The 12,669-nt window shown below is 42.8% G+C and overlaps 1 protein-coding gene and 1 long non-coding RNA gene across 4 annotated transcripts in view; one reads left to right on the top strand and one right to left on the bottom strand.

Annotated features, from left to right (window-relative positions):
* The window catches only part of LOC309555764, a 1,250,709-nt gene that overhangs the window by 360,597 nt on the left and 877,443 nt on the right, over nucleotides 1-12,669 (bottom strand). The gene's annotated exons all lie outside the window — the stretch shown is intronic.
* The window catches only part of VPS13B (vacuolar protein sorting 13 homolog B), a 1,502,642-nt gene that overhangs the window by 187,064 nt on the left and 1,302,909 nt on the right, over nucleotides 1-12,669 (top strand). For all 3 annotated transcript variants that reach the window (XM_082257852.1, XM_082257851.1, XM_082257853.1), the window contains exon 9: nucleotides 8,131-8,226. In XM_082257852.1, the coding sequence (XP_082113978.1) occupies nucleotides 8,131-8,226 (96 nt within the window). The remainder of the gene's footprint in view (nucleotides 1-8,130; nucleotides 8,227-12,669) is intronic.

Below are 12,669 nucleotides of genomic sequence, written 5' to 3' on the forward strand. Positions count from 1 at the left end.
CCTAAAGAATTGCCATCAGGTCACAGATTCAGAAACTGGTGGTGATTGCGACCAACTCTCAGCTGACATACAGAGAGATGCCAGTGCTCAGCGTGGGGCCTATCTGGTCCTGGAAAGTTGTCATAAATGTGACCACTTTCCACACAGGGCTCTGTCCCTGACCCCATGCAGCCATAGTCAAAGTTGAATTCAAAGAGGCTGGGATACTGCCTGACCTAATTACCCAGATATGACACCATATTAGTGAGACACAACTCTGGAGAAACGATAACAGGAGGCACAGCCGACAGCAGCATTTAGCGTTCAACAATACCATTGTTTTAAATGGTGCCTATTCACACCTGAGGATTTAGGAGTCTGTTGTTTAACAAAGTACAGAAGTTTATTTTCAGGCAGATTTTTGCAATTCTTTTTTTTTCCGTAGACTTCAGTGCTGAGCAACTTAACCACTTGCCGACCGCCAGCCGCAGTTTTACTGCCTCGGCTGCGCGACATGATGTAGCCCTACATCAGTCGCCCACATGGTTCTCACACGCTCTCCCACCCCCAACTAGGCAATGGGGATGCCGATCCGTGATCGCTCCCTGCTGAGAGAGAAAGACGGTCAGCTGTTGTAAACACAGCTGACCGTTCTTCTCTCTGCAATCCCGTCCCGTCACAGTTAGAAAACACTCCCCTAGGCTCACAATTAACCTTTTGATCACCCCTAGGTTAACCCCTACCCAGCCAGTGTCATTATTACAGTAACAGTGCATATTTTTAGCATTGATTACTATAGTAATGACACGGGTCCCCCCAAAAGTGTCAAAAATGTCAGTCAGGGGTCTAATCTGTCTGCCGCAATGTCGCAGTCCCTCTAAAAATCGCAGATCGCTGCTATTACTAGTAAAAATAAATTAATAAAAATGACATAAATCTTTCCCCTAGTTTGTAGACACGATAACTTTTGTGCAAACCAATCAAAATATGCTAATTACGTTTTTTTTTTTTTTTAACCAAAAATATGCAGCAGAAAAGCAATTGGCCTAAGAGGATGAACAATTTTGATTTTTACATTTTTTTGGGGAATATTATATAGCAGAAAGTGAAAAATTGTTTTGTTTTCAGAATTGTCACTCTTTTTTTGTTTATAGCGAAACAAATAAACATTGCAGAGGTGTTCAAATACCACCAAAAGAAAGCTCTATTTGTGGGGAAAAAAAGGAATTGGATTTTATGTCAGTACAGTGTTGCACGACAGCGCAAATTTCCATTCAAATACCGCAGTGCAGAATCGCAAAAAAAAAAAAAAATGGCCTGGTCGTTAAGGGGGAAAATCCTTCCGGTCCAGAACTGGATAAAAAAAAAAAAGTTTTTCTGCAGGTACTCCCAGAATAGAAGTTTATGGGGCCAAAAACACGCAACCCTGCCCCTATACTGCAAATTTCTCCTAAAATGAGCATAAAAACTCCTTTAAAACCACTTGACTATTCAATGCCTATGTGTGAATGTAGCTTTAGGCCCCTTTCACACTTGCGGACCGTTGAGATCCGCCTGTCAGAGTTTTTCTGGCGGATATGAACGGATGCCCTATGCATCTCTATGGGGCATCGGATGTGAGCGGAGACATCTCCGCTGACATTCGATCCGATCCTGTCCGTCAAATCCGGACGGATGGAAACCCTATTTTCCATCCGTCCAGCTGATCAGATCGGATGAGAACGGACAGGCGGTCCGTTCTCATCCGATTCCCCCATAGAGACCAGCAAGGATCTGATACCTCCCTCTCCGCACACAGAGCAGAGACAGAGCCGTCATCCGCCTGCTCAGCGGGGTATCGGCGGATCGATCCCCCGCTGAGCAGCACAGCTCCGTCAACGGAACGGAGCCGTGTGAAAGGAGCCTAAAGCCCCGTACACACGCAACGATTATCGGCCGACTGATCGTCCGTCTTTTGTCCAGAGTTGTTTTGTTGGTTGGAATGTGCCTAGACTGCACACGAATTTTCTCGCCCAACAAAAATCTGCTTCTGAAGTGATGTCATGTGTTGGTTTGCTTTCTTTGTGTTCTTTCTTATCTGAGCATGCCCAGTCTTGCTCATAAGATTTTTCCCTGTCTAAATCAGTACTGACTGCACGAAAATCGGCCGTGTTTTGACGGCCAACAAAAATTTTATAGCATGCACACCAGATTTTTTTCGGCTGAAAAGTCGGAGTCGGTTGTCGGAAGCATCATACTAACAAGCCGAAAATCGGCAGATCGGACGTTGGACGAAAATTCCCTGCCAATTTTCGATGTGTGTGTACGGGGCTTTACTGTGTATGTTCGGATTTGCAATTCTTTATTTTTAGGTTCCATAAAAAAAAAAAATCATTAAAAAGTGTTTTTCTGAACATTCCAGTGTACTGGGCCTATTACGTTTCAATCTCTAAACATGTGTCTCTGGACCTCAATAGTTGCCTGCAATCCATACGTATCCCTGTTAATGTCACATTAACTCCAAAATTCGATGGCTTTTTCAATGATACTTCGGTGAACTACTTAAAGCACCTGTCCAAAAAATAAGCACTCGTCAACACATTTGTAGTACCACACAGCTAATCTCAGTTTCCATTTCTGTCTCTGATTAACAAACTCTCTTCCCACACTTTAATATGCATTGTGAGTAGCAGTTCTGCTGCTTTTTAACACCTCCTACCCTCAGATGACCTGCAACAAATTAACAAACATCCAACAGGAAAGAGAAGTTACATCTGCAATGAAATGTTCTGTATGTGATTCACATGTTACATTGAGATGGAAAACATTAGCTTTCATTGTTCTCGTTTCTAGCGAAGAATGTATGGAATTAATTTGTGGTTTATTTTTTGGTATTAAAAAAGGGGGTTATATTTCTGCATTAGCATTTGGAGTGGTTGATACTCTTCCAGCGCAAAGAGAAAAAACATGCCAAATTAAACGTAACATTTTCCTAATACTGTTGAAAATTGTTCTTGTAATGTTTGAGTTCTTTTAATCAATTAATTGCTTTTCCTCTGCAATAATTGCTGACAGCTGATGAGGAGGAAAGAGGGAATTTGTGCTATATATAAAGCTAACTTTCTTTTCATAGCTTCTTGGCTTCACATCACGCTCTGTGTGACATTATTAGAATCTGGTGCTCAGATAGTTCAGCGGAAAAGTCCCACGGGACGACAAAGAAAGCTTCAGTTGTATAAATTGCAGCATTAATTTCTACCTCTCTGTTGATGGGAATGGCACTGCTTGTTCTTGTAGGCAAGTGGCAGGTCACAACTATGACCGGGCAGCCAGAGCGAGTTGGGAAATGTGCTGCAACCCCATATTATAGGTATAACGCTTAAAGCCCGTACACACTTGACGGAAATCAGACGAAATATCCTCAGATTTCTCTCTCTTGCTCAGCGTTCATTACCGTTTTTAGTTGACAGTGCATAATGTTCACAAAATTTCTCGTCCGATTTTTTTTTTTTTTTTTGGGACATTTGTTCCTAGACTTCCGGGTCGTCAGCAACTTCAGATCATGCGCGGTCTTTCGTATCCGATTTTTCGCGGACATACTGCATACACATTAACCACTTAAGCCCCGGAGGATTTGGCTGCTCAAAGACCAGGGCCTATTTTGCGATTCGGCACTGCGTGATTTTAACAGACAATTGCGCGGTCGTGCGACACTTTACCCAAATGAAATTGATGTCCTTTTTTTCCCACAAACAAAGCTTTCTTTCGGTGGTATTTGATCACCTGTGCGATTTTTACTTTTTGCGCTATAAACAAAAAGATCGACAATTTTGAAAAAATAACAATATTTTTCACATTTTTTTATATGAAATTCCCCCCCCAAAAAATGTAAAAATCTAAATTTTTTAACATTTTAGGCCAATTTATTTTCCCGCTACATATTTTTGGTGAAAAAAATCGCAATAAGCATATTTTGATTGGATTGAGCAAAAGTTATTGCGTTTACTAACTACGGGAAAGATTTATGTCATTTTTTTTTTTTTTTTTTTCAGGACTGCGACATTGCGGCAGACAGATCGGACCCTTGACTGACATTTTTGACGCTTTTGGGGGTACCAGTGACATTGCTACAGTAATCAGTGCTATACATATGCACTGTTACTGTAAAAATGACACTGGCAGGGAAGGGGTTAACTTTATTAGAGAGCAAGGGTTTAAGTGTGTCACCTGGGGGCGTGCTTCTAACTGTAAAGGGGTGTGGCTTTTGATGGAACCACAGAGACATACGATCCTAGTATCCTACATAGCAGGATTGTATGATCTCTGCTGTTATCAGGGAGAATGACAGGCGGCTTTGTTTACATCAGCCGCCTGCCTTTCTCCCTCTCCAGCGGGAGGTTGCGAGTGACCGGCGGACATCGGAGTCGCCTCCGGCAGCGCGCGCTCGCCCCCTATTGGCTCGCGGGTGAGTGACGTACCCATACGTCACTTTGCTTGCACGGGGCTGCCCGCCGCAGTATATGTACTTGCGGCGGTCGGCAAGTGGTTAAACTGAAATTGGTCGTCTGGGGACAGACGATAAAGATTTTGGTGTTTGTCCCTCTGTTTTTTTTCTTTGAAAATGTCGGCATTGGCTGCTGAAAATTGTGTACACACTAGCCGAAAATCGTACGATTTTACCTCGGACGGGAATTTTCGGCAGATTTTCTACTAGTGTGTACCCCACTTTACTCTCTCCTCAACTTTGTCAAACTTAAAGTGATTCTAAAGCTTCTTAAAAATAAAAAACATGTTTAACCTGCTCTGTGCAATGGTTTTAAACACCTCTTCTGGGATCCCCTTCAATCACTCCTGGCTCTTTATCTTTAGCCGGTGCCCCCATAGGAAGCTGCTGCCTATGAGGGCACTTATGCTGGCTCTGTGTCCATACACACAGAGTAGCTCGGTCCCATTCGCCAAATCCCTCTTTACAGAATTTGATTGACCGCAGCAGGAGCCAGTGGGTCCCTTTACTGCCTCACTGTCATGGAGAAGGAAGGAAAGAGAGAGAAGAGAGCTCCTGCTCCCAGACAAAGCGCTGATTCAAGATCAGGCTTAGGTAAGTTTTTAGGGGGGCTGGGGGGATCCTGGTCACAAAAGGTTTTTTACCTTAATGCATTAAGGAAAAAAAAAAACCTCAAAGTGTAACTATAGAGGGTTTTTTTTAGTTTTTGATAGAGTGTAGAGTGATTAGAATGCCTGTCAGTTTTTATTGCTGTTTGTGCCCAGGTTGGGGAGATTCACCCTCTTTATTTGTCCTATTTACCATTATCATTGAAAGTGTAAGTAAAATAAAATCCCATATTTTGGGTAGTCCCCAAAGAAGTAACAGAGGGTAAATCTTGAAATGGGGACACTAGGTTTGCTGACCTAGGGGTCCCAAAGGAATTCCCTAATTCCCTTTGGAGAACTGCAACTCTCCAAAAAAATTGTTCTATTGCAGAGTCGTTATAATCCTAACCTTAAAGCGGAGTTCCAGCCTTTTCACTCACCTGTCCCACGGTCCAGTGATGCAGCCGCCTGAAGCCTCGATCCTCTTCCCTCTGGTCTCGGCGGCGCCGGCATTACTGGTGTGGGCACCCGGCTGTGACAGTTTGCGGCTTCACAGCCGGGTACGCACTGCGCATGCGGGAGTTGCACTGCACGTCTTGATTGGCCGGCAATCTTCTGGGACCTCTGACATGTCCCAGAAGATTGCAGGGAGAGAGGGGGAGAGGAGAACTTCCGTTCAGGGCGCCGTGGCGCTCCGAGCGGATGGGGGAAGCGGGTACCTTTCAAAACTAGGTACCCGCTCCCCCCCCCCAAAAAAAATGACATGCCAAATATGGCATGTAATGGGGTTATTACTACCTAAAACGGAAGTTCCACTTTTGGGTAGAACTCCGCTTTAACAGAAAACTGCAGTGAAGATAAAACAGCTGTTGCCATTTCAGGTCTCTTTAGGGGAAAAAATGTCTGCCTGGTATGGTTCTCCCCCGACTTTGATTCTTTGAGTTAGTGATCTGCAGCAAGTAGTATTGATGCAAACTGTCATTTTACAAATAGTCTGTGTTTGTTTTCAGTTAAAAATGGCAGTGTAACGGAACCTCAACCCACACTGTACTTGTGGACTTCCGTCAGTATACTGCTTCCTCTCGGTGATGAACATAGATATCAGATTTTCAAGCCGCCCACATACAAAGCTAGCTGACAACTTAGCTTATACTGGAATCTTCTCCTTTATTGAACAGTTTCACACTCAATTTATACACACTTGAACACATCCCTCTCCTCATCAGATTACCACACACAGGTCAGGGGTTGCCTGATTACATTATCATATGCAGATGAAATTGTATACAGAAATAGAATTAAAGCGGTTGAAAACCCGGGAAAAAAAAAAAAACCTGCAAGACAAAGGCATAATGAACTAGTATGCATCGCATACTAGCTCATTATGTATTACTTACCTTAGAACGAAGCCCCGACACGGACCCCCGGACATCGCTGCGGGCACTGCCATGATCCCTCGGCGTCTCTTCCGGGTTTGGCGGCTCCGGCGCTGTGATTGGCCGGAGCCGCGATGACGTCACTCCCGCGCATGCGGCAAGCTCCCCGCGTGAGCGGCTGCATGCACTGCAAATATCTCCTAAACCGTGCCGGTTTAGGAGATATTAATTGTACCTACAGGTAAGCCTTATTATAGGCTTACCTGTAGGTAAAAGTGTCAAAAAGCGGGATACTACCGCTTTAACCTGAACTAAATATCTAGCCATCTGGACAGAACAATATGTGAGTTCATTAACATTTAACATTGGAACAGACAGGCTTAATAGAATACACGTCTCACCTCAAAACACAAACAATAGGGAGAGCCTGAGCCTGTCTATGCTATTGAAGTACAATACACATTAGCATAAATGTAAATACAGACCCCATTTGAAGCAATCCACAAGCCATGTTCTCAGTGTCCGTTAGGTATCTGCCTTTCACTCCCAGTGATGGTGAGTACCGTCACAGGCAGCATTCATTTTTTTCCTATGCCAGGTTTTACTTTAACTTGAACACACAACTTAAACTAAACTAAACATAACTAAAAGTAATGTTATCAGGATAGCTATAAAACTATCTTTGTGAGCATACCTAAAATACAAATGTTTTCGAACATCAAAATCTATCATACTCAAAAGGGTTACATCAAAAACTCTGCCTGGAAATTAAAGCACCAAGTACTATTGATCAGGAAAATAACAGGTTTCTGTAGTTTGTATCACCTGCTTGTTCTGTTATGGCTTAGTGCCCAGTGGGAAAGGTTAAGGTGTTGCTTTCAGGCATGTTGTCACCTTAGTGGTCAGCCGTTATCTACAGCTGGGAATTCAGCTCTTCATTAAATACAACACCAATGATGTTTGAAAGTTTTTGGTCTTTACCTACATTGGTTTCCTGGCTGCAAAGGTCATAAATGATGTGGCCCGCAAAAATGTGGTGCCAAAACTTTATTTTTAGGAGAAGCTATAAATGTATAATCCAAGTGTATTTTGCTGGGTAATGCCCTCCCTTCTAAGTTTACCTGAGTAGCTTGTAAGTTGGTACTCTGCTAACCGAGAACATATGGGCTTTCGCAGTGTAGAGGCCCACGTGTTTCTTTTCCATAGCTGTTACTCTTTATATGCTGCTAACATCATGACAGATCTAGACGTAAATATCTTTAAGAAGATCTCAGTGATTGACTAATGTTTAACCTTTTGTCAGCTAGTCAATCCCCACCATTCACGAATCACAAGACTGTGGCGGAATGCAAGAAGCCATGTACCACACAAGTGTTGTTTCAGATGCCCCGCCATTTTTCATCCCATGCAGAAATGCTGCGTTGAGAGAAGAGGTGAAAGTAAAATGAAAGGCAGTGTGTTGACTGGACTGGCTCCTGCCCTGCTTTACATTACACTTGGCATATTTAACTTCAGCCTCCTATGCAGTGGTGTGCTTAATGTCTTGCAGCTGTTTCTTTTGCACCTGTTTCCTGTCCAATAATACACTCTGGCCAACAGTGAACTTTAATTTGTCTTCATCAATGAAGTCTAGTAATGACAGATTGCCATTCTTTAATGCTGGTGCTGGCTGGATTGAAGGTGTGTGTGTTATATTGTTTTTCAGCTCACTGAAATGCAAGCCGAAAGCAGCTATTACAGCCCTCAGAAGGTGAAATCCAGAGAAGTCATACGATGGGAACAAGAAGGGACAACAATTGAGGTAAAGCCTGTCTATTTTAAGCTATATGGTAATCTGTGCAAACATAAAATATGGGAAGTACAACAATGGCTTAGTGTACATAATTAAATATTATTCATTTATTTATTATAGGTACTTATATAGCACCGTCAATTGACACAGTGCCTCACATATATATTGTATATTCACATCAGTCCCTGCCTTCAAGGAGCTTTAAATCTAGTGTCCCTAACTCACATTCATACATATACATACAAGGGCCAATTTAGACAGCATCCAATTAACCTACCAGCAAATATTTGGAGTGTGGGGAGAAACCGGAGTACCCAGAGGAAACCCACGCAGGCACAGGGAAAACATGCAAATTCTGTGCAGGGAGTTCCGTGGTTGGGATTTGAACCAACTACTCTAGCCCATTTTCACATCCAACATCCAAGCTATATTAAAGGTGTATTGGTAGTACAATACAAATGTTTATTTTATCCCCTTGTTGATAGCTGTAAAATAAAGATTTTACAGATTAGAGCTAGGGGAGCATGAAGATATTTTGATCTCTTGATATGGTTAGATGGACCAAAAAAACATAATGTTCTAGGTTTAAATATTACAATGAATATTAAAAATTACTTGTTACTAATGTACTTTATTCAAAAGTTGTTAGTAGGGGAACTCTTGTTAAAACGGTTTAAATTCAAGCACTTATTTAATGCGTTTCACAGCAGGACTCCAAAACTCTTTACCTTAGGAATATAAAGGAGAAATATGGCCAAAGTTCTTTTGTACATACTTCTCTTGTCTGTCACCAGAGTGGACTTATTGCTGCACTCCTAAACCCAGATTCAGCCGACAGTGGGTGTCACAGAGCCGGACCAGGCTCTGCAGTTATCCCGACAATAATGTTGGGATCTGTCCAAATTCCAGACCTGCATCTGGCTCAGCCTCTGTGTGCTGCTGAGAGCGTGGGTGAGTTGCTGAGCATCCTCGTCAGTCTGGAGCTCCAGTGAGTGCTGGAGGGGCAGGGCACAGAGTGATGACCAGCATTCACCATTCTATGCTCAGAGTGGACTTGAGAACTGAGCAATCAGTGGTCTTTGATTGCTCAGTTCTTGGTGTAGAAGTGGCAGCTGGGAGCTGCAGCATCGGATCAGGGGTAGGATTTGATTGACTCCACCAGTACACACACTCTCTGCTCTCAGCAGGCTAACTACATATTAGGAATGTTTCTGCACAGGACAGTTCTGGAAGTTTTGCTGTGTTACATTTCCAAAACAGACGGTCAGCTTTGCAAACGTATAGCTTCTAGTGATCATTTAGACAAACTCATCAACTCCACTTTCAATTGTGTTGGCGCTGAAGCAGTCTTCCAAAAATAAACATTCTATGCAGTAAAACCTTGCCTTTGGTTTTCTGCTGGGAAGTTTGAATAAATAATTCAGTATAAATTAACAAACTGAGAGTATGTATTTCTAAGACGGAAATTGTGCTGTTATGTCAATCAGATTCAGCACCCCACCTTTGGAACACATCAGTGCTAGAGTGTCAAGGAGACCTGAAATAAGCAGCTCATAGAAAAAAACAAAAAGAGCCTAGGATTTGTGGCATGTTGTATGTTTTGAAAAATGTACAAAGCTATTTGTTTTACCTACTTCTAGTTCTCTGTTATAGTTGCCTAGTTATGCTAATTTCCTACTAAGGGGTCATTTTTTAGGATTCAATCAGTAAATTGAGATGTACTGAATGTGCTTAGGTGTTAAGTGGTAATATAGTTTTCTATATATTAGTGACAGACCTCAATGAGTGATACTTAAACCATACGGACATTGTAAGCTGTCAGGAGGTCATCTTTTCACTCACAGAGAACAGTAACACGAGAGTAACTTAGCATGTAAAGCCATCATTCCACACTCAGAGCTAAGCAAATTTGTTGGTGCAGCACCACTGTGTGAGGTTAATGGTGACTAATTGTGATCTGCTTATTAGCAACAGGATTGGTAATTTTACTGAGCATTTTCCCAGTGTTGAATGTATATCGTTGATTTTTTTCACTTTGCGTGGTGCATAACAGGAATTTGTATCTAAACGTAGGACTGGATGGTGTCCATAGAAGAGATGTATTATGCAAGACTGACACGTAGGCAGGTGTTTGAACATACAAACACCCAAAACAGAATACAATGCTAAAGGAGAGTTCCACTTAGCAGTATCCAGCAGAGGAGTTAGACATATTTCCATCTTTCTGTCCATTTATAGTCCTGCCTTTGTCATTCTGAAGGCTTGTACATACTATGAGAAAATCAGGGGAATATTTTCGTCTGAGGAAGGATCGTACGATTTTCGTCAGCCGATTCCGACTTTCTGAACAGAAAGTTCCAAAGGGACAAATTCCAAAATTTTTCTCATACGGGAACAGGAAAAGGGATTTTCATTTATTGTGTACTGTAGGCTTGTGACGGTATCAGATTTTCATGCTGCGATTAATTGATTAAGGTTTTGCCACGGTATACGGTATTATCACGGTATTCTATTATTAAATTTAAATTATTAAATTTCCACCTCACTTCAATTTCATTGCTGAATTTAGGGGCTTTGGTTCACTTATGCACATTATTATATAGTCAGTCAGTACAGACTCTGTGAACCAGGCCTAAAATAGGTCATCAAGCAGTGTCTGGCCTAACTGGTGATAACTGGTCCTGGCGCTCGGCTCCGATCCGATGGCCTGGTCATTAACCGGTTGCCGACCGCCGCACGACTATATACTGCGGCGGTCAGCCCCGGCCAGGCAGAGTGACGTATCGGTACGTCACTCGCCTGTCACTGACTTGCGAGCCTATCGCGGGCGGGCGCGCGCCCGCCGAGGCGCGCGCCCGCCGCGGCTCGTTCACAGGCAAGTCAGTGCGTGTGACCGGCGGACTCGATGTCCGCCGGCCACACTACGATCGCTCCTGTGAAGGGAGAAAGACAGAGCAGCTTGTGTAAACAAGCTGCCTGTCAGTTCTCCCTGTGTAAAAGTGAAGATCTGACCGTTCTACTATGTAGAACGGTTGATCTTTGCTTTTACACCAATAGCCATGTCCCTACACAGTAGAAAGCACGCCCCTAGGACACACTTAACCCCTCCCTGTCCAATAAAGTTAACCCCTTCCCTGCCAGTGTCATTTTTGCAGTAACAGTGCATATGTATAGCACTGATTACTGCAGTAATGTCACTGGTAACCCCAAAAGTGTCAAAAATGTCAGTCAAGGGTCCGATCTGTCCGCCGCAATGTCGCAGTACCGAAAAAAAAATCGCAGATCGCCGCCATTATGCGTTAAAAAAAAAAACACCAAAAATGACAAAAATCTTTCTCTTTGTTAGTAAACGCGATAACTTTTGCGCAAACCAATCAAAATACGCTTTTTGCGATTTTTTTTACCAAACATAGGTAGCATAAAACAAATTGGCCGAAAAATGTTAAAAAATTTTAATTTTTACTTTTTTTTTTGGGGAATTTCATATAAAAAAATGTGAAAAATATTGTTATTTTTGCAAAATTTACGCTCTTTTTTTGTTTATAGCGCGTGATCAAAAAATCGCACAGGTGATCAAATACCACCAAAAGAAAGCTCTGTTTGTGGGAAAAAAAGGACGTCAAATTCGTTTAGGTACAGCGTCGCACGACCGCGCAATTGTCCGTTAAAGTCACGCAGTAAAAAATCGCAAAAAAACCCCTGGTCCTTTAGCAGCCAAATCCTCCGGGGCTTAAGTGGTTAAGAGGGCAAATCCTTGTGGTCAAGAAGTGGTTAAACCTGAAGGAGGTGTTGTTTATAAATGACTTTACTATTGCTTTAGGCCTGGTTCACATGTATGCGGGTTGGTGGTTCTCATGTATGCGGGTTGGTGGTTCACATGTATGCGGGTTGGCGGCCCACATTTGCACAGGCATAGCAGCCCATTGATTTGAAAGGGCTACTATGCCCTCATTTTCCGCAGAAAAAAGGTGCATGCAGCATTTTTAAATTCAAATTCAGTGGCCTTGAAATCCATCCTGCTTTTGCACCATGCGACTAACCTGCAGTTCCTGTTCTGGCAAGCTTTCTGCATTTTTTGTATACGTGTGCACGGCATTTAAAAACAGTTTGCGTGTGCAGCAACGGCAGGTAAGTCGCATGGTGCAAAAGAAGGATGGATTTCATGGCCACTGCATTTTTTTAAATTCTGCATGCACCTTTTTTCAGCTGAAAACGCAGGCATAGCAGCTCAAGCCCATTCACATCAATGGGCTGCTATGCCTGTGCAAATATGGGCCCCAAACCTGCATACATGTGAACCAGGCCTAAAGCAATAGTAAAGTCATTAATTGGTTAAACCTGCAGGAGGACCGGTGTTTTTACCTATTAATGACTTTACTATTGCTTTAGGCCTGGTTCACATGTATGCGGGTTGGGGGCCCACATTTGCACAGGCATAGCAGCCCATTGATG

This window comes from Pelophylax lessonae, assembly GCF_965119305.1.
Source record: "Pelophylax lessonae genome assembly, chromosome: 5".
Taxonomy (NCBI): Eukaryota; Metazoa; Chordata; class Amphibia; order Anura; family Ranidae; genus Pelophylax; species Pelophylax lessonae.